The 27,978-nt window shown below is 48.0% G+C and overlaps 1 protein-coding gene across 1 annotated transcript; it reads left to right on the forward strand.

Annotated features, from left to right (window-relative positions):
• The first annotated feature begins 2 nt into the window (after positions 1 to 2).
• On the forward strand, positions 3 to 26,806 carry C5H2orf81 (chromosome 5 C2orf81 homolog). The gene is made up of 4 exons (XM_060779488.2): positions 3 to 158; positions 12,449 to 12,676; positions 18,390 to 18,596; positions 25,623 to 26,806. Exons 1-4 carry the CDS (start codon positions 18 to 20, stop codon positions 26,745 to 26,747), a joined length of 1,701 nt encoding a protein of 566 aa, XP_060635471.2. The 5' UTR covers positions 3 to 17; the 3' UTR covers positions 26,748 to 26,806.
• The last annotated feature ends 1,172 nt before the right edge of the window (positions 26,807 to 27,978 follow it).

The raw sequence follows: 27,978 nt of genomic DNA on the forward strand, positions 1-27,978 counted from the left end.
GGAGGGCAGGCGCACGTATGTGGGCGGCGGCGGCGGCGGTTGCCGCGGTGACGCGACGCAAAGGGGGCGGGGCCACGGGGAGCGCCGACGGAGAAGGAGGGGGCCGAGCCGAAGAGGTACCGGAAGCCCCGCCCCCGAAGGCCGGTTCAGCCTATAGGGTGCGAGGGGCGTGGCGAACGGCGGAGGGTGGCGGAAGTATAAGGGATTGTTGTGCGCATGCGCAGTGAAGCCTACTAGTTGGGTTGGGAAAATAAGGGATTATTGTGCGCATGCCCAGTGAAGCCTACTGTGTTACAGCAGCAGAGGACCAAACCACCCAATAAACCTTGCACCTCTTCGTGTGCTTTTCTGCTTATGTCTTATGTTTGATGTTTTTTCATAGTTTTAACACTTTTATCTACAATTTTATGTTATGTGATATTATGTGATTTCTATATATATGTGAGTCATTGAATTTGCCATTGAGTCCCCCCAGGGGTGAGAAAAGCGGTCTAGAAATGTAGTTAATCATAATAAATACTTATTAGAGGGAATACTTTGTAACCAAACTGGAAAAAGTTTGCTCCAGATCCCTCCTCGGTTGGGTTCACAATGCTCTGTTGATGTGGGTGAACTACAACTCCCAACGTCTTGGGTCAATTTCCCCCAAACCTTGCTAGTATTTAGAGTTGGTCATAGTGGGTCTATGTGCCAAGTTTGGTCCAGATCCGTCATTGGTGGGGGTTGCAGTGCTCTCTGAAGTTGGGTGAACTACAACTTCCAACATTGTGGGTCAATTTCCCCCAAACCTTTCCAGTATTTAAAGTTGGTCATAGTGGGTCTGTGTACCAAGTTTGGTCCAGATCCGTCATTGGTGGGAGTTGCAGTGCTCTCTGAAGTTGGGTGAACTACAACTTCCAACATTTTGGGTCAATTTCTCCCAAATCTTGCCAGTATTTAGAATTAGTCATAGTGGGTGAGCATGCCAAGTTTGGTCCAGATTCGTCATTGGTGGGGGTTGCGGTGCTCTCCAAAGTCGGGTGAACTACAACTCCCAATGTCGTGAGTCAATGTCCCCCAAACCTTTCCAGTCTTTAAAGTTGGTCATAGCGGGTCTGTGTGCCAAGTTTGGTCCAGATCCATCATTGGTGGGGGTCACAGTGCTCTCCGAAGTCGGGTGAACTACAACTCCCAATGTCGTGAGTCAATTTCCCCCAAACCTTGCCAGTATTTAGAATTAGTCATAGTGGGTCAGCATGTCAAGTTTGGTCCAGATCCGTCATTGGTGGAGGTCACAGTGCTCTCTGAAGACGGGTGAACTACAACTCCCAACATCGTGGTTCAATCTCCCCCAAACCTTGCCAGTATTTAGAGTTGGGCATGGTGGGTCTGTGTGCCAAGTTTGGTCCATATCCATCCTCGGTTATGTTCACAATGCTCTATGGATGTAGGTGAACTACAACTCCCAACATTGTGAGTCAATTTGCCAGTATTTACAGTTGATCATAGTGGGTCTGTGTGCCAAGTTTGGTCCAGATCTGCCATTGGTGGAGGTCGCAGTGCTCTCCGAAGTCGGGTGAACTACAACTCCCAACGTCATGAGTCAATCCCCCCACCCAAACTTTGCCAGTATTTATAGTTGTTCATAGTGGGTCTGTGTACCAAGTTTGGTCCAGATCCATCATTGGTGGGAGTCGCACTGCTATCCAAAGTCGGGTGAACTACAACTCCCAACATTGTGGGTCAATTTCCCCCAAATCTTGCCAGTATTTAGAGGTTGTCATAGCGGGTCTGTGTGCCAAGTTTGGTCCAGATCCATCATTGGAGGGGGTCGCAGTGCTCTCTGGAGTCAGGTGAACTACAACTCCCAACGCCATGAGTCAATCCCCTCCCCCTAAACCTTGCCAGTATTTAGAGTTGGTCATGGTGGGTCTGTGTGCCAAGTTTGGTCCAGATCCGTCATTGGTGGGGGTCGCAGTGCTCTCTGGAGTCAGGTGAACTACAACTCCCAACGTCGTGGGTCAATTTCCCCCAAATCTTGCCAGTATTTAGAGTTGGTCATAGTGGGTCTGTGTATCAAGTTTGGTCCAGATCAATCCTCGGTTATGTTCACAATGCTCTATGGATGTAGGTGAACTACAACTCCCAACATTGTGAGTCAATTTGCCAGTATTTAGAGTTGGTCATAGTGGATCTGTGTGCCAGGTTTGGTCCAGATCCATCATTAGTGGGGGTCGCAGTGCTCTCCGAAGTCGGGTGAACTACAACTCCCAACATCGTGAGTCAATTTCCCCCAAATATTGCCAGTATTTAGAGTTCATCATAGCAGGTCTGTGTACCAAGTTTGGTCCAGATCCGTCATTGGTGGGGGTAGCAGTGCTCTCCGAAGTTGGGTGAGCTACAACTCCCAACATCGTGGGTCAATTTACCCCAAATCTTGCCAGTATATAGAGTTGATCATAATGGGTCTGTGTGCAAAGTTTGGTCCAGATCCGTCATTGGTGAGGGTCTCCGAAGTCGGGTGAACTACAACTCCCAACGTCGTAAGACAATTTCCCCCAAACTTTGCCAGTATTTAGAGTTGGTCATAGCGGTCTGTGTGCCAAGCTTGGTCCTCATCCATCATTGGTTGTGTTCACAATGTTCTATTGATGTGGGCGAACTACAGCTCCCAATGTAGTGGGTCAACTTTCCCCCTCAAATTTTGCCAGTACTTAGAGTTGGGCATGGTTGGTCTGCATGCCAAGTTTTGTCCAGATCCATCCTTGGTTATGTTCACAATGCTCTATGGATGTAGGTGAGCTACAACTCCCAACATTGTGAGTCAATTCTCTCCCTCTCCGGACTTTGCCATTATTTAGAGTTGGTCATAGTGGGTCTGTGTACCAAGTTTGGTCCAGATCCATCATTGGTGGGGGTTGCAGTGCTCTCTGGATTCGGGTGAACTACAACTCCCAACATTGTGGGTCAATTTCCCCCAAATCTTGCCAGTATTTAAAGTTGGTCATAGTGGGTCTGTGTGCCAAGTTTGGTCCAGATCCATCCTTGGTTATGTTCACAATGCTCTATGGATGTACAACTCCCAACATCGTGAGTATATTTGTCAGTATTTAGAGTTGGTCATAGTGGGTCTGTGTGCCAAGTTTGGTCCAGATCCATCATTGGTGGGGGTCGCAGTGCTCTCAGAAGTCGGGTGAACTACAACTCGCAACGTCGTGAGTCAATTTCCCCCAAATCTGGCCATTATTTAGAGTTTGTCATAGTGGGTCTGTGTGCCAAGTTTGGTCCAGATCCATCATTGGAGGGGGTCGCAGTGCTCTCTGGAGTCAGGTGAACTACAGCTCCCAATGTCATGAGTCAATCCCCCCCCCCCCCAAACTTTACCAGTATTTAGAGTTGGTCATAGCGGTCTGTGTGCCAAGCTTGGTCCTGATCCATCGTCGGGTGTGTTCACAATGCACTATTGATGTGGGTGAACTACAGCTCCCAGTGTTGTGGGTCAACTTTGCCCCCAAACTTTGCCAGTACTTTGAGTTTGGCATGGTGGGTCTGCATGCCAAGTTTTCTCCAGATCCATCCTCGGTTATGTTCACAATACTTTATGGATGTAGGTGAACTACAACTCCCAACACTGTGAGTCAATTCTCCCACTCTCCATACTTTGCCAGTATTTAAAGTTGGTCATAGTGGGTCTGCGTGCCAAGTTTGGTCCAGGTCCATCATTGGTGGGGGTCGCACTGCTCTCCAAAGTCAGATGAACTACAGCTCCCAACATCGTGAGTCAATCCCCACCCCCACCCCACCCAAACTTTGCCAGTATTTAGAGTTGGTCATAATGGGTCTGCATGCCAAGTTTGGTCCAGATCCGTCATTGGTGGGGGTCGCAGTGCTCTCTGAAGTCAGGTGAACTACAGCTCCCAACGTCGTGAGTCAATCCCCACCCCCACCCCACCCTAACTTTGCCAGTATTTAGAGTTGGTCATAATGGGTCTGCATACCAAGTTTGGTCCAGATCCGTCATTGGTGGGGGTTCTAGTGCTCTCTGAAGTCAGGTGAACTACAACTCCCAACATCATGGTTCAATTTCCCCCAAACCTTGCCAGTATTTAAAGTTGGTCATAGTGGGTCTGTGTGCCAAGTTTGGTCCAGATCCCTCCTTGGGATGCTCCCTTGATGTGGGTGAACTACAACTCCCAACATTGTGGGTCAATTTCCCCCAAACCTTGCCAGTCTTTAAAGTTGGTCATAGTGGGTCTGTGTGCCAAGTTTGGTCCAGATCCCTCCTTGGGATGCTCCCTTGATGTGGGTGAACTACAACTCCCAACATTGTGGGTGAATTTCCCCCAAACCTTGCCAGTCTTTAAAGTTGGTCATAGTGGGTCTGTGTGCCAAGTTTGGTCCAGATCTATCCTCGGTTATGTTCACAATGCTCTATGGATGTAGGTGAACTACAACTCCCAACATCGTGAGTCAATTTGCCAGTATTTAGAGTTGGTCATAGTGGGTCTGTGTACCAAGTTTGGTCCAGATATGTCATTGATGGGTGTCGCAGTGTTCTCTGGATTTGGGTGAACTATAACTCCCAACATCCAAGGGCAACCCCACCCCACCCCCCACCAAACCCTGCCATAAATAGATAGATACATAGATTTTTAAAAACTTTTATTTATATGGATAGTTAAGAGAGAGAAAAACAACCAGAGAGAACAAAAACCAATACCGAAATTTTTTTTTCATAAGTCCCTTTTGGCGGTGATAAAGTGGGGTATAAATATAATAATAATAATAATAATAATAATAATAATAATAATAAACGAAATCTCATTTCTCATGCGCAATCAATCATCTTCCAGAGGTAGGGACTTGACGACCTCTAAAACAATGACCGGAATCTTCATAATTCGGAATAAAGTCGGAAAAAATACATTTTTCAAAGCGATTTCGAAGTTTTTAAGGAAACCGGAAGTCCGTTCGCCTTTCCAAAGCTTTTTCCGCCATTTTTGTTATGACTCATGAAGTGAGTTGGAAATTATTCGACTTTTCCCCACCAGAGAAGCCAGTTTTAAACCAGAAGAGGAAGGAATGTCCTGCCCTCGGCTCAAGCCAGAGAAGCCAATTTTAAACCAGAGAAGGAAGGAATATCCTCAGTTTGCTTTCCCCCGCTTCTGGTCCCTGGCCTCAGCTCAAGCCAGAGAAGCCAGTTTTAAACCAGAAAAGGAAGGAATTTCCTGCCCTTGGCTCAAGCCAGAGAAGCCAGTTTTAAAGCCAGAGAAGCCAGTTTTAAACCAGAGAAGGAAGGAATTTCCTCCGTTGGCTTTCCCCCGCTTCTGGTCCCTGGCCTCAGCTCAAGCCAGAGAAGCCAGTTTTAAACCAGAAAAGGAAGGAATTTCCTGGCCTCGGCTCAAGCCAGAGAAGCCAGTTTTAAAGCCAGAGAAGCCAGTTTTAAACCAGAGAAGGAAGGAATTTCCTCCGTTGGCTTTCCCCCGCTTCTGGTCCCTGGCCTCAGCTCAAGCCAGAGAAGCCAGTTTTAAACCAGAAAAGGAAGGAATATCCTGGCCTCAGCTCAAGCCAGAGAAGCCAGTTTTAAACCAGAGAAGCCAGTTTTAAACTAGAGAAGGAAGGAATTTCCTCAGTTTGCTTTCCCCCGCTTCTGGTCCCTGGCCTCAGTTCAAGCCAGAGAAGCCAGTTTTAAACCAGAAAAGGAAGGAATTTCCTGCCCTTGGCTCAAGCCAGAGAAGCCAGTTTTAAAGCCAGAGAAGCCAGTTTTAAACCAGAGAAGGAAGGAATTTCCTCCGTTGGCTTTCCCCCGCTTCTGGTCCCTGGCCTCAGCTCAAGCCAGAGAAGCCAGTTTTAAACCAGAAAAGGAAGGAATTTCCTGGCCTCGGCTCAAGCCAGAGAAGCCAGTTTTAAAGCCAGAGAAGCCAGTTTTAAACCAGAGAAGGAAGGAATTTCCTCCGTTGGCTTTCCCCCGCTTCTGGTCCCTGGCCTCAGCTCAAGCCAGAGAAGCCAGTTTTAAACCAGAAAAGGAAGGAATATCCTGGCCTCAGCTCAAGCCAGAGAAGCCAGTTTTAAACCAGAGAAGCCAGTTTTAAACTAGAGAAGGAAGGAATTTCCTCAGTTTGCTTTCCCCCGCTTCTGGTCCCTGGCCTCAGCTCAAGCCAGAGAAGCCAGTTTTAAACCAGAAAAGGAAGGAATTTCCTGGCCTCAGCTCAAGCCAGAGAAGCCAGTTTTAAACCAGAGAAGCCAGTTTTAAACCAGAGAAGGAAGGAATTTCCTCCGTTGGCTTTCCCCCGCTTCTGGTCCCTGGCCTCAGCTCAAGCCAGAGAAGCCAGTTTTAAACCAGAAAAGGAAGGAATTTCCTGGCCTCAGCTCAAGCCAGAGAAGCCAGTTTTAAACCAGAGAAGCCAGTTTTAAACCAGAGAAGGAAGGAATATCCTCAGTTTGCTTTCCCCCGCTTCTGGTCCCTGGCCTCAGCTCAAGCCAGAGAAGCCAGTTTTAAACCAGAAAAGGAAGGAATTTCCTGGCCTCAGCTCAAGCCAGAGAAGCCAGTTTTAAACCAGAGAAGGAAAGAATATCCTCAGTTTGCTTTCCCCCGCTTCTGGTCCCTGGCCTCAGTTCAAGCCAGAGAAGCCAGTTTTAAACCAGAGAAGCCAGTTTTAAACCAGAGAAGGAAGGAATTTCCTCAGTTTGCTTTCCCCCGCTTCTGGTCCCTGGCCTCAGCTCAAGCCAGAGAAGCCAGTTTTAAACCAGAAAAGGAAGGAATTTCCTGGCCTCAGCTCAAGCCAGAGAAGCCAATTTTAAACCAGAGAAGGAAGGAATATCCTCAGTTTGCTTTCCCCCGCTTCTGGTCCCTGGCCTCAGTTCAAGCCAGAGAAGCCAGTTTTAAACCAGAAAAGGAAGGAATTTCCTGCCCTTGGCTCAAGCCAGAGAAGCCAGTTTTAAAGCCAGAGAAGCCAGTTTTAAACCAGAGAAGGAAGGAATTTCCTCCGTTGGCTTTCCCCCGCTTCTGGTCCCTGGCCTCAGCTCAAGCCAGAGAAGCCAGTTTTAAACCAGAAAAGGAAGGAATTTCCTGGCCTCGGCTCAAGCCAGAGAAGCCAGTTTTAAAGCCAGAGAAGCCAGTTTTAAACCAGAGAAGGAAGGAATTTCCTCCGTTGGCTTTCCCCCGCTTCTGGTCCCTGGCCTCAGCTCAAGCCAGAGAAGCCAGTTTTAAACCAGAAAAGGAAGGAATATCCTGGCCTCAGCTCAAGCCAGAGAAGCCAGTTTTAAACCAGAGAAGCCAGTTTTAAACTAGAGAAGGAAGGAATTTCCTCAGTTTGCTTTCCCCCGCTTCTGGTCCCTGGCCTCAGCTCAAGCCAGAGAAGCCAGTTTTAAACCAGAAAAGGAAGGAATTTCCTGGCCTCAGCTCAAGCCAGAGAAGCCAGTTTTAAACCAGAGAAGCCAGTTTTAAACCAGAGAAGGAAGGAATTTCCTCCGTTGGCTTTCCCCCGCTTCTGGTCCCTGGCCTCAGCTCAAGCCAGAGAAGCCAGTTTTAAACCAGAAAAGGAAGGAATTTCCTGGCCTCAGCTCAAGCCAGAGAAGCCAGTTTTAAACCAGAGAAGCCAGTTTTAAACCAGAGAAGGAAGGAATATCCTCAGTTTGCTTTCCCCCGCTTCTGGTCCCTGGCCTCAGCTCAAGCCAGAGAAGCCAGTTTTAAACCAGAAAAGGAAGGAATTTCCTGGCCTCAGCTCAAGCCAGAGAAGCCAGTTTTAAACCAGAGAAGGAAAGAATATCCTCAGTTTGCTTTCCCCCGCTTCTGGTCCCTGGCCTCAGTTCAAGCCAGAGAAGCCAGTTTTAAACCAGAGAAGCCAGTTTTAAACCAGAGAAGGAAGGAATTTCCTCAGTTTGCTTTCCCCCGCTTCTGGTCCCTGGCCTCAGCTCAAGCCAGAGAAGCCAGTTTTAAACCAGAAAAGGAAGGAATTTCCTGGCCTCAGCTCAAGCCAGAGAAGCCAATTTTAAACCAGAGAAGGAAGGAATATCCTCAGTTTGCTTTCCCCCGCTTCTGGTCCCTGGCCTCAGTTCAAGCCAGAGAAGCCAGTTTTAAACCAGAAAAGGAAGGAATTTCCTGGCCTCAGCTCAAGCCAGAGAAGCCAATTTTAAGCCAGAGAAGGAAGGAATATCCTCAGTTTGCTTTCCCCCGCTTCTGGTCCCTGGCCTCAGTTCAAGCCAGAGAAGCCAGTTTTAAACCAGAAAAGGAAGGAATTTCCTGCCCTTGGCTCAAGCCAGAGAAGCCAGTTTTAAAGCCAGAGGAGCCAGTTTTAAACCAGAGAAGGAAGGAATTTCCTCCGTTTGCTTTTCCCCGCTTCTGGTCCCTGGCCTCGGCTCAAACCAGAGAAGCCAGTGTTAAACCAGAAAAGGAAGGAATTTCCTGGCCTCAGCTCAAGCCAGAGAAGCCAGTTTTAAACCAGAGAAGGAAGGAATTTCCTCCGTTTGCTTTTCCCCGCTTCTGGTCCCTGGCCTCGGCTCAAACCAGAGAAGCCAGTTTTAAACCAGAAAAGGAAGGAATTTCCTGGCCTCAGCTCAAGCCAGAGAAGCCAGTTTTAAACCAGAGAAGCCAGTTTTAAACCAGAGAAGGAAGGAATTTCCTCCGTTTGCTTTTCCCCGCTTCTGGTCCCTGGCCTCGGCCCAAGCCAGAGAAGCCAGTTTTGAACCAGAGAAGGAAGGAATTTCCTCCGTTTGCTTTTCCCCGCTTCTGGTCCCTGGCCTCAACTCAAGCCAGAGAAGCCAGTTTTAAACCAAAAAAGGAAGGAATTTCCTGGCCTCAGCTCAAGCCAGAGAAGCCAGTTTTAAAGCCAGACAAGCCAATTTTAAACTAGAGAAGGAAGGAATACCCTCAGTTTGCTTTTCCTCGCTTCTGGTCCCTGGCCTCAGCTCAAGCCAGAGAAGCCAGTTTTAAACCAGAAAAGGAAGGAATTTCCTGCCCTCGCCTCAAGTGAGAGAAGCCAGTTTTAAAGCCAGAGAAGCCAGTTTTAAACCGGAGAAGGAAGGAATTTCCTCCATTTGCTTTTCCCCGCTTCTGATCCCTGGCCTCGGCCCAAGCCAGAGAAGCCAGTTTTGAACCAGAGAAGGAAGGAATTTCCTCCGTTTGCTTTTCCCCGCTTCTGGTCCCTGGCCTCAACTCAAGCCAGAGAAGCCAGTTTTAAACCAAAAAAGGAAGGAATTTCCTGCCCTCGCCTCAAGTGAGAGAAGCCAGTTTTAAAGCCAGAGAAGCCAGTTTTAAACCGGAGAAGGAAGGAATTTCCTCCATTTGCTTTTCCCCTCTTCTGATCCCTGGCCTCGGCCCAAGCCAGAGAAGCCAGTTTTGAACCAGAGAAGGAAGGAATTTCCTCCGTTTGCTTTTCCCCGCTTCTGGTCCCTGGCCTCAACTCAAGCCAGAGAAGCCAGTTTTAAACCAAAAAAGGAAGGAATTTCCTGGCCTCAGCTCAAGCCAGAGAAGCCAGTTTTAAAGCCAGACAAGCCAATTTTAAACTAGAGAAGGAAGGAATACCCTCAGTTTGCTTTTCCTCGCTTCTGGTCCCTGGCCTCAGCTCAAGCCAGAGAAGCCAGTTTTAAACCAGAAAAGGAAGGAATTTCCTGCCCTCGCCTCAAGTGAGAGAAGCCAGTTTTAAAGCCAGAGAAGCCAGTTTTAAACTGGAGAAGGAAGGAATTTCCTGCCCTTGCCTCAAGCCAGAGAAGCCAGTTTTAAAGCCAGAGAAGCCAGTTTTAAACCGGAGAAGGGAGGAATTTCCTCCATTTGCTTTCCCCCGCTTCTGTTCCCTGGCCTCGGCTCAAGCCAGAGAAGCCAGTTTTAAACCAGTGAAAGAACAAAATTCCTGGCCTCGGCTCAAGCCACAGAAGCCAGTTTTAAAGCCAGAGAAGCCAGTTTTAAACCAGAGAAGGAAGGAATTTCCTTCGTTTGCTTTCCCTAGCTTCTGGTCCCTGGCCTTGGCTCAAGCCAGAGAAGCCAGTTTTAAACCAGAGAAGGAAGGAATTTCCTCGGTTTGCTTTTCCCCGCTTCTAGAGTAAAACAACTACTTTCTAAGTAAAGACCACCCAATGAAACAGGAAATAACACTTTCAAACCATTAACGAAAGGATTCGGAAGTCTCAAGTTTCAAAAAGTTTTAAACGTTTTTTTCTGTGAAAATCGGAACTGACTCTAGAATCGAACCACCAGCGGCCCTGCATCCGAAACGAATTTTGAACCATTTTTTAAAAATTAAACAAGCCTAGTCCATAGACAACATCAGGGTTAACTTGCCGCACCTGTGGTTAAAATGTTAGGTGATTGGCAGCAGCCCCTACCTGTGTTGGAGCCCCCCTGAGAGTCGTTCCAGACAAAGCACTACATGAGCAAACTTCCTAACTTGGGGGCCCGCACTCCCTGCTAGGAAGACTGGCTGCCCAGTGATGGAAGGAAGGAAGGAGAGATAGAAGGAAGAATGAAAGGAAGGGAAGGATGGAAGGAGAAAGAGGGTGGTAAGGAAGGCAGCCAGCGAGGGAGGGAAGGAGAGAGGGAAGGCAAGAAAAAAAGGGAAGGATGGAAGAAAGGAAGGAAAGAAGGAAGAAAAAAGGGAAGGAGGAAGGCAAAACAGAAGGAAGGAAAGAGAGAAGGAAGGACAAAAGGGTGGAAGGGAATGTAGAGAGGGAGAAGGAGGGAGGGAAGGGAGGGAGGGAGGAAAGAGAGAAGGAAAGACAAAAGCAAGGAAGGAGAGAGAGAGAAAGTGGGAGAGAGGAAAAGAGGGAAGGAAGGAAGGAGGAAGGAAAAAGAAGGAAGGAAAGACAAAAGGAAGGATGGAAGGAAGGAGAGAGAGGGGGGAGGAAAAGAAGGAAGGAAAGAAGGAGGAAGGAAAGAAGGAAGGATGAAAGGTAGGAAGGGAAGGATGGAAGGAGAGGGTGTAAGGAAGGCAGCGAGGGAGGGAAGGAGAAAGGAAAGGCAAGAAAAAAGGGAAGGAAGGAAGGAAGGAAAGGAGGAAGTAAAGAAGGGAAAGAGAAAGAAAAACAGAAGGAAGGAAAGAGAGAAGGAAGGACAAAAGGGTGGAAAGGAATGGAGAGAGGGAGAAGGAGGGAAGGGAGGGAGGAAAAAGGGAAGGAAAGACGGAAGGAAGGAAGGAGAGAGAGAGAGAGGAAAAGAGGGAAGGAAGTAAAGAAAGAGAAGGAAGGAAAGACAAAAAGGAAGGAGAGAGAGAGAAAAAGGGAAGAAGGAGGAAGGAAAGAGAAGGAAGGAAAGACAAAGGGAAGGATGGAAGGAAGGAGAGAGAGAGAAAGAGGGCGAGAGGAAAAGAGGGAAGGAAGGAAGGAAGGAAGGAGGGAGGGAGGGAGGGAGGGAAGGAAGGATGAAGGGGAGGAAGGGAAGGATGGAAGGAGAAAGAGGGTGGTAGGAAGGTAGGCAGCAAAGGAGGGAAGGAGAAAAGGAAGGCAAGAAAAAAAGGAAGGAAGGAAGGAAAGGAGGAAGAAAAGAAGGGAAAGAGAAAGGAAAAACAGAGGGAAGGAAAGAGAGAGGGAAGGACGCATAAAAGGGTGGAAGACTGGAGAGAGGGAGAAGGAGGGAGAGAAGGAAGGGAGGGAAGAAGGGAGGAAAAAAGGAAGGAAAGAAGGAAGGAAGGAAGGAGAGAGAGAGAAAGAGGGAGAGAGGAAAAGAGGGAAGGAAGAAAAGAAAGAGAAGGAAGGAAAGACAAAAGGAAGGAGAGAGAGAGAGAGAAAGAGGGAGAGAGAAAAAGAGGGAAGGAAGGAACGAGAGAAAGAGAGAGAGAGGAAAAGAGGGAAGGAAGGAAGAAGGAAGGACGAAAGGGTGGAAGGGAATGGATAAAGGGAGAAGAAGGGTGAGAAGGGAGGGAGGGAGGAAAGAGAGAAGGAAGGAAAGACAAAATGGAAGGGAGGGAGGGAAGGAAGGAAGAAGAGAGAAAGAGGGAGAGAGGGAAGGAAGGAGGATGGAAAGAGAGAAGGAAGGAAGGATGAAAGGGTGTAAGGAAATGGAGAAAGGGAGAAAGAGGGAAGAAAGGAAGGATAGGATGGTGATAGAGAGGAGGGCCTGAGAAAAGAGCCCTGTGCCTGGGTTTCCCATACCTGCACTACAAGGCTACTTGTCATAGCTGGACAGCTCCCTGGGGTCAGGACCTGGCCCTTTTCCTGCTTCTGTCCACAGCACTTCTGGCTACTGCTTTCCCAATTCCCTTCCCAAGAAGCCTGGAGACTGGACTCCACACCCCTATGTTTCCCCATTCTCTTCTGGCAGGGGTTTTCCTGGTCTGGAATGCCCTCTGCTGGACGCTGGACTCGGAATCCTGGCCTTTGAGGTTGTCATAATCAGGGTTCTTGGGTCGCCAGGCAACCGGATACACTTTGCCCGGAGAGTGGTTGGCGTGGGACAGGACAGCCCTGCCTTGCAGCTCCTTGGTCTTCCTGTTCCCTAGCCGTGGTGCTGAGTGACCCCTTCTGTTTGCCCCCCTTGCAGAAAATGGCCTCCCGGGACCGTGTGGCCCAAGCCAAGTCGCGGGCGGAGCGCTCCCGTCCACCCACGGTGCCCGTCCCGCAGGTGGAGATCGTGCCCGGGCGCCTGTCCGAAAGCGACTGGGTGTCCATGCTCTCCTTCGAGGAGGCGGAAGACAGCGTGGGAGACCTCCTGTCCGTGATGCTGGACCAGGTCATGGAGGAATGCTACAAGGTCTACCTGCAGCGACAGGTGAGAGGCCTCTCCTGGGGCCGGCAAGGTGGGTGGGATGGGGTGGGGGTCTACACGACCAAGGGCGACTTTGGAGGGCAGGAAAGGTGACCCTGGGGGTCAGAATCGGGCATGTAGGCTTCTCCCTAGGGAGACCATAGCCTACAAAGAGAGGCTGGGGGTCACGCTTGGCGGGGCCTTCTCTGTATTGGCACCCAGTTGTAATACAGAAAAGCGCTTGGCACCCAATAGGTTCTGTCCAAATCTGTGCCATTGTTTTACATGCTTTCAAAACAAGGCTTCTCCCTAGGGAGACCATAGCCTACAAAGTGAGGCTGGAGGGTCACGCTTGGCGGGGTCTTCTCTGTATTGGCACCCAGTTGTGGACCACACTCTTAAGCCAGGGTGGTGCTCTTTGGAGGGCAGGAAAAATGACCCTGAGGGTCAGAATCGGGCATGTAGGCTTCCCCCTAGGGAGACCATAGCCTACAAAGTGAGGCTGGAGGGTCACGCTTGGCGGGGTCTTCTCTGTATTGGCACCCAGTTGTGGACCACACTCCTAAGCCGGGGTGGTGCTCTTTGGAGGGCAGGAAAAGTGACCCTGAGGGTCACAATCGGGCATGTAGGCTTCTCCCTAGGGAGACCATAGCCTACAAAGTGAGGCTGGAGGGTCACGCTTGGCGGGGTCTTCTCTGTATTGGCACCCAGTTGTGGACCACACTCCTAAGCCGGGGTGGTGCTCTTTGGAGGGCAGGAAAAGTGACCCTGAGGGTCACAATCGGGCATGTAGGCTTCTCCCTAGGGAGACCATAGCCTACAAAGTGAGGCTGGAGGGTCATGCTTGGCGGGGTCTTCTCTGTATTGGCACCCAGTTGTGGACCACACTCCTAAGCCCTTGTCACCCAATAGGTTCTGTCTAAATCTGTGCCATTGTTTTACATGCTTTCAAAACAACCCAAGGGACCGTCGAAGGCTTTCATGGCCAGGTTTGACCTCTGAACCAACCTCTGAAGATGCCTGCTATAGATGCAGGTGAAACATCAGGAGAGAATGCTACTGGAACATCGCCATACAGCCCAGAAAACCCACAGAAACCCAATCCAAGGGATCTTTGACATCTTGTTTTAACTTGTGTAGCTCTTTATAGTTTGTTCAGTCTGTTCATTTAAGAATTTTTACCTCTTTATTTTGTTTGTTCATTTATTTAATGAGTTGTTGTGAATTTTCCGGGCTGCCTGGCCATGTTCCAGAAGCATTCTCTCCTGATGTTTCACCTACATCTATGGCAGGCATCCTCAGAGGTTGTGAGATCTGTTGGAAACTAGGCAAGTGGGGTTTATATCCTTCCTTCCTTCCTTACTTACTTACCTTACTTAGGTGATCCCTCATAGTCCGAGGATGATGGTTCTCCAAGTGTAGTATTCTGGTGGTGGGTCAGTAGGTGACTGTGGAGTCCTCTTCTTGACCTGCATGTTCTCCCGCAGTGAGGACATTGGTTTCCAGGTGGGAGGCGGTCCCGATCAGGGTTGGCTTGACGTGCCTTCCTCTTGGAACATTTCTCTCTTTCACCTTCCATTCATGCCTATTCAAATTCTGCAGCACTGCTGGTCACAGCTGACCTCCAACTGGAATGCCCGAGGGCCAGGGCTTCCCAGTTCTCGGTGTCTATGCTAGAGTTTTCAAGGTTGGCTTTAAACCCATCTTTCAATCTATTTTCCTGTCCACCAACATTCTGTTTTCAGTTCTTGAGTTGGGAGTATAGTAACTACCGGTACTTTGGGAGATGGTGATCGGGCATTCGGATAATGTGGCCCGATAGTAGTAGTAGTAGTAGTAGTAGTAGTAGTAGTATAAAATAATAATAATAATAATAATAATAATAATAATAATAATGATATAATAACAACAATGTGATAATAACGTTGTTGTTGTTCATTCATTCAGTCATTTCCAACTCTTGGTGACCTCCTGGACTAGCCCACGCCAGAGCTCCCTGTCAGCCGTCACCACCCCCAGCTTCTTCAAGGTCAATCCAGTCACTTCAAGGATGCCATCCATCCATCTTGCCCTTGGTCGGTCCTTCTTCGTTTTTCCTTCCACTTTCCCTACATTTCCTTCCAGTAATAATGTAACAACAACAACAACAACAACAACAATGTAATAATAATAATGTAATAATAATAATAATGTATTGTCGAAGGCTTTCATGGCCAGAATCACTGGGTTGTTGTAGGTTTTTTCGGCCTATATGGCCATGGTCTAGAGGCATTCTCTCCTGACGTTTTGCCTGCATCTATGGCAAGCATCGTCAGAGGTAGTGAGGTCTGTTGGAACTAGGAAAATGGGTTTATATATGTGTGGAATGACCAGGGTGGGACAAAGGACTCTTGTCTGCTGGAGCTAGGTGGGAATGTTTCAACTGACCACCTTGATTAGCATTTGATGGCCTGGCAGTTGTTTGGTGCGGCTTGTTGGTGCAGAGAGGAAACAAACAAGGACATCTAATCACCTCTCAACAAAAGTTTGCTCCAGGCACTGTCAGGGCATTATATGCTAATCAAGGTGGTCAGTTGAAACATTCACATTTAGCTCCAGCAGACAAGAGTCCTTTGTCCCACCCTGGTCATTATTCCACAGATATATAAACCCCTTTTCCTATTTCCAACAGACCTCACTACCTCTGAGGATGCTTGCCATAGATGCAGGCGAAACGTCAGGAGAGAATGCCTCTAGAACATGGCCATATAGCCCCCCCCCCCCAAAAAAAAACCTATAACAACCCAATAATAATAATATCCCCTATAGAGGCAGTTGGTTCTGGTCCTGCCTAAAAGTTTGGTGAGTTGCTATTTTCACCAAGCAAGGATTCATCCTGCCTCCAGAGAGGATGAGGTAGGAAAGGAAGGGCTTTTGCAGCATGGATGTTTGATTCTGGCAGCCCAAAAACAAGCCATTAGAACCAATGCCACCAAAGCCAGAATTGAAAAGTTGACGACAGATCCCAAGTGTAGATTCTGCAAGGAAGCAGATGAAACAATAGATCCCATCCTCAGCTGCTGCAAGAAGATCGCGCAGACAGACTCCAAGCAGAGGCACAACACCCTTGCTCAGATGATTCGTTGGAACTTGTGCCACAAAGACCATCTGCCTGCAACAAAGAAATGGTTAAATCACAAGTCGGAAAAATTACAGAAAATGAACACATCAAACTCCTCTGGGATTTCCAGATTCAGACAGACAGAGTTTTGGAGCACAACACTCCTGACCTCACAATCGTGGGAAAAAACAAAATGTGGATAATCGATGTCGCAATCCCAGGTGACAGCAGGATTGACGAGAAGCAACTGAAATGTATTGTCGCAGGCTTTCATGGCTGGAATCACTAGGTTCTTGTGGGTTTTTTCGGGCTATATGGCCATGTTCTAGAGGCATTTTTCCTGACGTTTCGCCTGCATCTATGGCAAGCATCCCCAGAGGTACCTCTGGGGATGCTTGCCTCTGGGGATGCTTGCCATAGATGCAAGCGAAACATCAGGAAAAATGCCTCTAGAACATGGCCATATAGCCCGAAAAAACCCACAAGAACCTAGCAACTGAAAATATTACACGATATGAGGTTCTAAAGATCGAATTGCAAAGACTCTGGCACAAGCCAATCAAGGGGATCCCAGTGGTGATCAGCACACTGGGTGCAAGGCCTAAAGACCTTGGCCTGCACTTAAAAACAATGGGCACTGAAAAAATTACCATCTGCCAGCTGCAAAAGACCATCCTACTCGGATCTGCATGCATTATTCGCCAATACATCACACAGTCCTAGACACTTGGGAAGTGTCCAACCTGTAATCAAATTCAAAAGCCAGAAGAGTGATCTTGTTTTCTGTGTACTCATCTTGTTATGTATAATAATAATAATAATAATAATAATAATAATAATAATAATGTATTGTCGAAGTCTTTCAGGAGAAAATGCCTTTAGAACATGGCCATATAGCCCGAAAAAACCTACAACAACCCAATAATAATAATAATAATAATAATAATAATAATAATGTATTGTCGAAGGCTTTCATGGCTGAAATCACTAGGTTCTTGTGGGTTTTTTCGGGCTATAGGGCCATGTTCTAGAGGCATTTTCTCCTGACGTTTCGCCTGCATCTATGGCAAGCATCCTCAGAGGTAGTGAGGATGCTTGCCATAGATACAGGCGAAACGTCAGGAGAAAATGCCTCTAGAACATGGCCCTATAGCCTGAAAAAACCCACAAGAACCTAATAATAATAATATTTTCTACAGAGGCAGTTGGCTCTGATTCTGCCCAAAAAGTTGGCGAGTTGCTGTTTTCACTAAGCAAGGATTCGTCCTGGCTCCAGAGGGAATGAGGGAGGAAAGTTTGCAGCATGGGATGTTTGGAAGGGGCTCCTAAAGGTCACCTAGTCCAACTTCTGGCAGGAAACCTTCTGCCAAAGCAACTCTGAGAAGGGGGGCACCCAGTCTCCAAGGACGGAGGATCCACCAGCTTCCACTTTCCCGGTCCTTCACCTTAGGGACCTCTTCTTCCTAATGTTCCTTTGGGGACTTTGGCATTTGGACATTATTTATTTATTTATTTCTCGTGTCAGGGCAGCCAGTCAATTATATTACATTTATTTCAGAACAAAGCAAACAAACAGAGAAAATACAAAATGTGTGAGTTTGGTAGTTGATTAAATGTCCTTTGACCAGTATCTGGCCACTTGGAGTGCTTCTGGTGTTGCTGCAAGAAGGTCCTCCATTGTGCATGTGGCAGGTCTCAGGTTGCATTGCAGCAGGTGGTCAGTGGTTTGCTCTTCTCCACACTCGCATGTCGAGGATTCCACTTTGTAGCCCCATTCCTTAAGGTTGGCTCTGCATCTCGTGGTGCCAGAGCGCAGTCTGTTCAGCGCCTTCCAAGTCGCCCAGTCCTCTGTGTGCCCAGGGGGGAGTCTCTCATTTGGTATCAGCCATTGGTTGAGGTACTAGGTTTGAGCCTGCCATTTTTGGACTCTCGCTTGCTGAGGTGTTCCAGCGAGTGTCTCTGTAGATCTTAGAAAACTATGTCTGGATTTAAGTCGTTGACGTGCTGGCTGATACCCAAACAAGGGATGAGCTGGAGATGTCTCTGCCTTGGTCCTTTCACTATTGGCTGCTACTTCCCGGCGGATGTCAGGTGGTGCGATACCGGCTAGACAGTGTAGTTTCTCCCGTGGTGTAGGGCGCAGACACCCCGTGATAATGTGGCATGTCTCATTCAGAGCCACATCCACTGTTTTAGTGTGGTGAGATGTGTTCCACACTGGGCATGCATAGCAGCAGAGTAGCACAGTGCAAGGGCAGATGTCTTCACTGTATCTGGTTGTGATCCCCAGGTTGTGCCAGTCAGCTTTCGTATGATATTGTTTCTAGCACCCACTTTTAGTTGATGTTCAGGCAGTGCTTCTTGTAGGTCAGAGCACGGTCCAGAGTGACTCCCAGGTATTTGGGTGCGCTGCAATGCTCCAGTGGGATTCCTTCCCAGGTAATAATCCTCAGAGCTCGGGATGCTTGTCTGTTCTTAAGGTGAAAGGCACATGTCTGTGTTTTAGATGGGTTGGTTTTCCCTGCCTATTTGAACATGGTTTGCTGGGGACCTAGGTCATTAGGACGCCTCTGTCCTTTGCGTTGTCCTTCCTGCCTCTGCATTGTGCTCACACGCTTGCCTGCTTGATCTCCCCAGTGCATCCCCTATGTCATCAATCAGGCCCGAGAGGCCATGATCCAGATCATCGAGTGGCGCTTCCTGGTGCGGGACGAAGGTGATGCGGATGTGCCTACGGACCCGGCCTGGCAGGAGGACGAGGAGCCAGTGCCTGGCATCACGGACTGCTGGGCTCAGGGCTCCGTACCTGTTGTCCAAACCACGCCAGCTCCGCTGGAGAGTGAGGTATGGGGCTTGTGCGGGAGGGAAGCGAGCACCTTCGCCACATATCCTAGTGAGGCAGGGGGTAAGGCATGAAAGGAGCTGGAGGCAAGTTCTCATGGTGCAATTCCACCGCGAGAGGTGGTGGAGTGGGTGCAAAGGGCTCTGTGATGAGGTGGGAGTGAGAGGACCTCATAGGACTTGGCTTAGTGGAGGGACTTAGGAAAAAGGGGGCTTCCATCCTGCTGTTGTAGTTCAGCTTGTGATTGTGTCTGATGTCACTGGGATAATGGTTCCTTGGGCCCATGTCTGATATCAATGGGGATGATGGTTTATGGGCATGAGCCTTGTTGAGATGCCCAAGGTTTCTTATGAATGGAGTGCTTCTCCTGTAGATTCCCAAGGTCAAATTCCTGGGAGGGGCCCACAGCAGTCTTTCTCTGAGAAACTTCCACCAATCAGTGCATGTGTTGTAGTTCAGCCTGTGGTTGTGTCTAATTGAGAGGATGATGGTTTTCCTGGCCTTGTTGAAAGGCCTGATTCTCGCCTTGCTGAGATGCTCAAGGGCAGCCAGTTTCTCATGAATGGGATGCTTCTCCTGTAGATTCCCAAGATCAAATTCCTGGGAGGGGCCCACAGCAGCCTTTCTCTGAGAAACTGTCTTCTGAGGATGATTTGTCAGGTGCAGAATTTAATAAGTTTGAAGATAGAAAGCAAGACTTTTGTAAACTAAGGCAAAGTTCTCGAGATCACCGAATATCAGCCTGTCTGCTAGAAAAGAGAGATAAGAAATCGTTATCTGCTTGTAAAGGCGAAAGGGATGCTTTCCTTTCATTTCATGGGACAGGAAAAGCTTTATATGAGATGGGGAAAGGATTTTAGTTCAGTCTCGTCAACGTTGAATTTTCATGACGGTCTTGTTTTCAAGTGGATTTCTAGTTTCTGTGGTCAGTGGCATCGGCCGCACAGCAAGGCAAGGAACACGATCATCACAGGCACTTTAGGCTATAAACTGCTTTATTTACAGCTATACACAGTAGCACATCGTAAAACTGCTTCTTCTTCGTCTGGTAGCTACATCGCGAACACACAGAACACGCTGTTATCAGTACTAGTCCACACCTCCTGCATTCAAGAATGACGTATGACGTACGGCGTCCATTGCACTATACACTTTGATTTATGACCTCTCTAGGAATGCCATTCCCTCCATGGTTCAGTTAACTCTTTCCACACAGGAATACACACGGCATATAATATTGCATTTTAAACATACACTAGCTGTGCCCTGCCACGCGTTGCTGTGGCCTATAGTAAAACTTATCAAAGTTGAGGTAGATATCTGGACTATTATGAAAGAGAGGTACCTACCTAATCCTTCCCCCTTTTCCTCCCCCTTTCTTTCCTTTCTTCCTTCTCTACCTCTTTCTTTCTTTCCTTCTTTCACTACTTGGTTTCATCCTTCTCTCTTTCCTTCATTCCCTCCCCCTTTCTTCCTTTGCCTTTCTTCCCTCCCTGTTTGCTTCCTTCTTTCTCTTTTTATTTCCTTTTATTTCACCACCATCATAACAATAACAATAATGCAATGCATTGCCTCCGGGACCTGACACCTCTCCCATTCCCCCTAAAAGGGTCTCATAGGAATAATAATAGCATAATAATAATAATAATAGAAATAACAACCTTTACCCGCCATGTGTTGCTGTGGCCAACCTTCCCTCTTTCTCTCCTTCTTTCCCTCCTTCCTTCCTTCTCTCCCATCTTTCCTTCTCCTCTTTCCTTCTCTATCTCTTTCCTTACTTCCCCCTTTTTCTTTCTCTTCTGGTCTCTTTTCTTCCTTCTCTCTTTCCTTCTTTCCTTCCCTCCCTCTTTCTCTACATCTTCCCCCTTCCTTCACTCCCTCTTTCCTTCCTTCATTCCCTTTTTTTCTTTCCTTCTCTCCTTCCTTCCTTCCTTCCCCCTTTTTCTTTCTCTTCTGGTCTCTTTTCTTCCTTCTCTCTTTCCTTCTTTCCTTCCCTCCCTCTTTCTCTACATCTTTCCCCTTCCTTCACTCCCTCTTTCCTTCCTTCATTCCCTTTTTTCTTCTCTCCTTCCTTCCTTCCCCCTTTTTCTTTCTCTTCTGGTCTCTTTTCTTCCTTCTCTTTCTTTTTTTCCTTCCCTCCCTCTTTCTCTACATCTTCGCCCTTCCTTCACTCCCTCTTTCCTTCCTTCATTCCCTTTTTTCTTTCCTTCTCTCTGTCCTTCCTTCCCCCTTTTTCTTTCCCTCCCTCTGTCTCTCATTTCTTCCTTCTCTACCTCTTTCCTTCCTTCCCCCTTTTTCTTTCTCTTCTGCTGTCTCTCTTTTCTTTCCTTCCATCTTTCATTTTCTTTCCTTTACTTCTTCCTTCTTTCTCTAACTTTCCTTCCTTCCCCCTTTTTCTTTACCTCCCTTTCTCTTTCTTCCTTCTTTCCTTCCTTCCTGTCTTTCCTGGATTTTGACAGGGCGGGAAGGGGCGGGGTGGGGTTTGGAGATGGCGTGAAGTAAAAGGTGGTAAGATTGGAGCAGGGGAGTGATGGAGCGTGGGGTTGCGTGTGTGTGTGCGATGGCGGGGGGAGTGGGGTTGTGTGTGTGTGTGCGGTGGTGGGGGGAGTGATGGAGCGTGGGGTTGTGTATTTGTGTGTGGCGGCAGGGGTAGTGATGGAGCGTGGGGTTGCGTGTGTGTGTGCGGCGGCGGGGGGAGTGATGGAGCGTGGGGTTGCGTGTGTGTGTGCGGCGGCGGGGGGAGTGATGGAGCGTGGGGGTGCGTGTGTGTGTGTGGCGGCGGGGGGAATGATGGAGCGTGGGGTTGTGTGTGTGCGTGCGGCAGGGGGGGTGTGCGGGAAGCAGCGCGGCAGGGCTTGGAGTGGGCATGGCTTCCGCAGAGGGAACGTTGGCCGGAAGGCTGTGTGCGTGCGCCAGGGAACTTGCGTCTGGGTGCCAATGCGCATGCTCAGTTGTTTTGCCGTTTTGTGAGTGTGTTGTTGTGTTGTTTTTCATTTTGAGTAGGTATGTTTGTACCTTGTGGGTTGTGTTATGGGCATGGGAATTTTGGTTAAGTTTCATTGGGGGGTTGTGGAGTTTTGCTGTCCCGTTGAACCAACCTAACAAATTTATATATATAGATACCTACATACATACATACTTTGAAATCTACATTACACATTTCAAACAGCTCCAATAGTTTCATATGTCAGGTGTTGCCAGGTTCCTCTTCTGGGTATTGGATCTCCATGCTGTCTTGTTCTTTTGGATTTTGCATCCTTGGATCTTGTGTTTCTACCTTTGTACGTTGAAGTTCATGGACTGTTTGTTACCTTTGGAAAATACTATAGTGTTTCTATCCTTTTTATTGCTTTGTTTATATATATATCCTTCAATAAACTGCTTGCTAATTTTACTATACTGGTGTGGTGCTTAAGGACAGAGTTGTCCCTGCTCTGGGATACAACAGATGGGGAGTGAGAGGACCTCATAGGGCTTGGCTTAGAGGAGGGACATAGGAAAAAAGGGGGCTTCCTTCCTGCAGTCATGGTGACTGGACAGCTCCTCATGGTGCCCTTTTTCCTTCCAGATGCTGTTAGCTATCTTCCTGGACACACATTCAGTTTCCTGAACATACTTTTTTTTTGCATACCATTGCCACACACCAAGGGACAGGCATGACCCCAGGAGACTTCTCCACCCCAAGAACCACCTATAAACTCTCATTGGAGGACGCAGGGTTTCCTTGCCCTGCGAGAAGGGGATCCCCAGCCATGTCACCCCCACTTCCACCAATCAGTGCATGTGTTGTAGTTCAGCCTGTGATTGTGTCTGATTGTGAGGATGATGGTTTTCCTGGCCCTGTTGAAAGGCCTGGTTCTGCACTTGCTGAGATGCCCAAGATTTCTCATGAACGGGATGCTTCTCCTGTAGATTGCCAAGGCCAAATTCCTGGGAGGGGCCCACAGCAGTCTTTCTCTGAGAAACTGTCTTCGGAGGATGATTTGTCAGGTGCAGAATACAATGAGTTTGAAGATAGAAGACAAGACTTTTGTAAACTAAGGCAAAGTTCTCAAGATTGCTGAAGGTCAACCAGTCTGCTAGAAAAGAGAGATAAGAAATTCTTATCTGGTTGTAAAGGCAAAAGGAATGTTTTCCTTTCGTTTCATGGGACAGGAAAAGCTTTATATGAGACGAGGGAAGGATTTTACTCAGCCTTGTCAATGTTGGATTTTCAAGATGGTCTTGTTTCCAAGTAGATTTCTAGTTTCAGGTTTTGCCAGGTTCCTGTTGGATCTCCATGCTGTCTTGTTCTTTTGGATTTTGCATCCTTGGATCTTGTGTTTCTACCTTTGTATGTTGAAGTTCATGGACTGTTTGTTACCTTTGGAAAATACTATAATGTTTATATACTTTTTATTGCTTTGTTTATATATGTCCTTCAATAAACTGAAGATAGAAAAAATACTTTTGTAAACTAAGGCAAAGGTCTTGAGATCGCCGAAGGTCAGCCCATCTGCTAGAAAAGAGATAATGTCAAGGTCAGATGCCAGCCAATTAAAGGAGTATCTTTATCTGGTTGTAAAGGCAAAATGAATGTTTTCCTTTCATTTCATGGGACAGGAAAAGCTTTATATGAGACGAGGGAAGGATTTTAGCTCAGCCTTGTCAATGTTGGATTTTCATGATGGTCTTGTTTCCAAGTAGATTTCTAGTTTCAGGTTTCAGGTTTTGCCAGCTTCCTGTTGGATCTCCATGCTGTCTTGTTCTTTTGGATTTTGCATCCTTGGATCTTGTGTTTCTACCTTTGTACGTTGAAGTTCATGGACTGTTTGTTACCTTTGGAAAATACTATAGTGTTTACATACTTTTTATTGCTTTGTTTATATATATCCTTCAATAAACTGAAGATAGAAAAAATACTTTTGTAAACTAAGGCAAAGGTCTTGAGATCGCCGAAGGTCAGCCCATCTGCTAGAAAAGAGATAATGTCAAGGTCAGACACCAGCCAATTAAAGGAGTATATTTATCTGGTTGTAAAGGCAAAAGGAATGTTTTCCTTTCATTTCATGGGACAGGAAAAGCTTTATATGGGACGAGGGAAGGATTTTAGCTCAGCCTTGTCACTGTTGGATTTTCATGATGGTCTTGTTTCCAAGTAGATTTCTAGTTTCAGGTTTCAGGTTTTGCCAGGTTCCTGTTGGATCTCCATGCTGTCTTGTTCTTTTGGATTTTGCATCCTTGGATCTGTGTTTCTACCTTTGTATGTTGAAGTTCATGGACTGTTTGTTACCTTTGGAAAATACTATAGTGTTTATATACTTTTTATTGCTTTGTTTATATATATCCTTCAATAAACTGCTTGCTAATTTTACTATACTGGTGTGGTGCTTAAGGACAGAGGTGTCCCTGCTCTGGGATACAACAGGTGGGGAGTGAGAGGACCTCATAGGACTTGGCTTAGAGGAGGGACATAGGAAAAAAGGAGGCTTCCTTCCTGCAGTCATGGTGACTGGACAGCTCCTCGTGGTGCCCCTTTTCCTTCCAGATGCTGTTAGCTATCCTCCTGGACACACATTCAGTTTCCTGAACACACTTTTTTTTGCATACCATTGCCACACACTGAGGGACAGGCATGACCCCAGGAGACCTCTCTGCCCCAAGAACCATCTCTAATCTCTCATTGGAGGACCCAGGGCTTCCTGCCTGATGAGAAGGGGATCCCCAACCCTGTCATCTTCACTTCCACCAATCAGTGCATGTGTTGTAGTTCAGCCTGTGATTGTGTCTGATTGTGAGGTTGATGGTTTTCCTGGCCTTGTTGAAAGGCCTGGTTCTCGCCTTGTTGAGATGCCCGAGGTTTCTCATGAACAGAGTATTTCTCCTGTTGATTCCCAAGGTCAAATTCCTGGGAGAGGCCCACAGCAGTTTTCCCCTGAGAAACCATCTTCTGAGGATGATTTGTCAAGTGCAGAATATAATGAGTTTGAAGATAGAAAAAATACTTTTGTAAACTAAGGCAAAGGTCTCGAGATCGCTGAAAGTCAGCCCATCTGCTAGAAAAGAGATAAGTAATCTTTATCTGGTTGTAATGGCAAAAGGAATGTTTTCCTTTCATTTCATGGGACAGGAAAAGCTTTATATGAGACGAGGGAAGGATTTTAGCTCAGCCTTGTCAATGTTGGATTTTCATGATGGTCTTGTTTCCAAGTAGATTTCTAGTTTCAGGTTTTGCCAGGTTCCTGTTGGATCTCCATGCTGTCTTGTTCTTTTGGATTTTGCATCCTTGGATCTTGTGTTTCTACCTTTGTATGTTGAAGTTCATGGACTGTTTGTTACCTTTGGAAAATACTATACTGTTTATATACTTTTTATTGCTTTGTTTATATATATCCTTCAATAAACTGAAGATAGAAAAAATACTTTTGTAAACTAAGGCAAAGGTCTCGAGATCGCCGAAGGTCAGCCCATCAGCTAGAAAAGAGATAATGTCAAGGTCAGACGCCAGCCAATTAAAGGAGTATCTTTATCTGGTTGTAAAGGCAAAAGGAATGTTTTCCTTTCGTTTCATGGGACAGGAAAAGCTTTATATGAGACGAGGGAAGGATTTTAGCTCAGCCTTGTCAATGTTGGATTTTCATGACGGTCTTGTTTCCAAGTAGATTTCTAGTTTCAGGTTTCAGGTGTTGCCAGGTTCCTGTTGGATCTCCATGCTGTCTTGTTCTTTTGGATTTTGCATCCTTGGATCTTATGTTTCTACCTTTGTATGTTGAAGTTCATGGACTGTTTGTTACCTTTGGAAAATACTATAGTGTTTACATACTTTTTATTGCTTTGTTTATATATATCCTTCAATAAACTGCTTGCTAATATTACTATACTGGTGTGGTGCTTAAGGACAGAGGTGTCCCTGCTCTGGGATACAACAGATGGGGAGTGAGAGGACTTCATAGGGCTTGGCTTAGAGGAGGGACATAGGAAAAAAGGGGGCTCCCATCCTGCAGCTATGGTGACTGGGCAGCTCCTCATGGTGCCTTTTGTCCTTCCAGGTGCCACTAGCCATCCTCCTGGAGGAAGCCCCTGCTGTGGAAGAAGAAGGGATGCCTACTAGAGACATGGCGGTGGGTGTTGCTCCAGGGCTCCTGAGCTCCCTACTAAAGGAGGACGAGGAGGAGGAGAAAGAGGAAAAGGAGCAGGAGGAGCTCCCTCAGCCCTCCTTGCCAGACCTCCGTCCAATGGAGTCCCGTACCAGCCGGCTCAGATCCCAGGAAGGGGTCTCACCAGTAAAAACAACCCGACCCCCGCCTCCCCAGCCCCGTTTGTCCATCAAGGGGTTGGCGCCCCACGAGATCAGCGAGAAAACCGTGCGGACGGCCCGCTTCAGCATCCCTTTCTCCTCCCTGGAGGGCTCTGAGAAGGAGAAGGAGCCTCTCCTGCAGAAGCTCTCTCAGATCTCCCTGAAGCCGCCGGAGCCCAAAGAGGCGGGCCACCCCGTGATGCTTCCCCCCTCCTGCAGCAACCTCCTGCGGATCCAGGTGGGCCGCCCTCCCATCACCAAGGACGTCTCCTACGACGCGAGCGGGCGCATCACTATCGTCCCCCGTCTGGACCCAGCCCGGCTGCCCAAGCACTGGATCCGGCCCGTCGTTGAGATGGTGGACATGGACGCGGAGTCCCGCCGCCGGGAGGCTCTCAAGACCGTCTCGGGGAGATGCCCCGTGCGCGGAAGCTCCCGCCGACGCCCTACCAAATACTCCCTGGCGTCCAGGATGGACACAGTGGTGGCCTTCGATGGCGTCCAGCCTCTGGGGGCCCTTCCGGGGGTCTCGTGGGAGGGCTCAGGCCGGACCCTCCAAGAGCAGCTCTTGGAACAAGCCGCCCAACCTCCCCCTCCTCCGGGAAAAGTCCTGGAGCCCACCAGCCTCATCTTCGTGAAGCCCACCTTGCTGATGGAGAGGGTGGAGCTGGCCCCAGGAGTCACGCTCCGCTACGGAAGGAGCTCCACCCTCTGCCTCCCACCTGTGGCCCCTCAGGAGGAGGACACGGCCGGGAAGTCCCACGGGGATCTCCGCCCCCTCTTCCCCATGGCGGCTGCGGAGCAGCGGTCCATGGCCCCTCGGCCCCTGCCACGGCTGCACCCGGGAGCTTCCGCAAGACGGGGGTGCCCTTGCTAGGAATCGGGACCCTCGCTCTTCAGCCCCTCGTACAATAAAAAGGAAGGACTTTGGCACAACTCTTTATTTATTTATTTACAGTATTGATATCCCGCCTTTCTCACCCCGCAGGGGACTCAGGGTGGATTACAGTGTACACATATATGGCAAACATTCAATGCCAATTTTTGACATACACACATACATATACAGACATAGGTAAGGTAAAGGTAGTCCCCTGACATTAAGTCCAGTCATGTCTGACTCTGGGGTGTGGCGCTCATCTCCATTTCTAAGCCGAAGAGCCAGCGTTGTCCGTAGACACCTCCAAGGTCATGTGGCCGGCATGACTGCATGGAGCGCCGTTACCTTCCCACCGTAGTACCTACCCATCAGTAGTACCTATTGATCTACTCACATTTGCATGTTTTCGAACTGCTAGGTTGGCAGAAGCTAGGGCTGACAGCGGAAGCTCACGCCGCTTCCCAGAATCGAACCTGCGACCTTTCGATCAACAAGCTCAGCAGCTCAGTGCTTTAACCCACTGCGCCACCAGGGGCTCCTATATACAGACATACACAGAGGCAATTTAACTTTTTCTAGCCACTAGGGGAGCTGTCGCTTTCATCGTCCATCTGCGACACTGATGAAGTACTTCCGCATTCCCCGCATGCTTCCCCGCTGGAATGCTTTGCTGTAGTCTTTTTTTATGGCCTCATAAATTAGTTAATTTAGCCTTCCCACACTTAAGGTGGTACCTAATTTTCCTACTTGACAGATGCAGCTGTCTTTCGGGTTGCAAAGGTCGACAACAGGCTACACAATTGGTTGGAAACCCACTCCAACCCGGGCTGGCTTCGAACTCATGACCTTTTGGTCAGAGTGATCTTAATGCAGCTGACACTCAACCAGCTGCGCCACAATCCCGGTACAGTCTCCTTCTCCTTGGCTGATATTGACAAGCTGGAATGTGCCCAGAGGAGGGCGACTATAATGATCAAGGGTCTGGAGAACAAGCCCTATGAGGAGCGGCTTAAGGAGCTGGGCATGTTTAGACTGAAGAAGAGAAGGCTGAGAGGAGATATGATAGCCATGTATAAATATGTGAGAGGAAGCCACAGGGAGGAGGAGGGAGCAAGCTTGTTTTCTGCTTCCTTGGAGACTAGGACGCAGAGCAATGGCTTCAAACTACAAGAGAGAAGATTCCATCTGAACATGAGGAAGAACTTCCTGACTGTGAGAGCCGTTCAGC

The sequence above is a fragment of the Anolis sagrei genome, chromosome 5 (genome assembly GCF_037176765.1).
Source record: "Anolis sagrei isolate rAnoSag1 chromosome 5, rAnoSag1.mat, whole genome shotgun sequence".
Lineage (NCBI taxonomy): Eukaryota > Metazoa > Chordata > Lepidosauria > Squamata > Dactyloidae > Anolis > Anolis sagrei.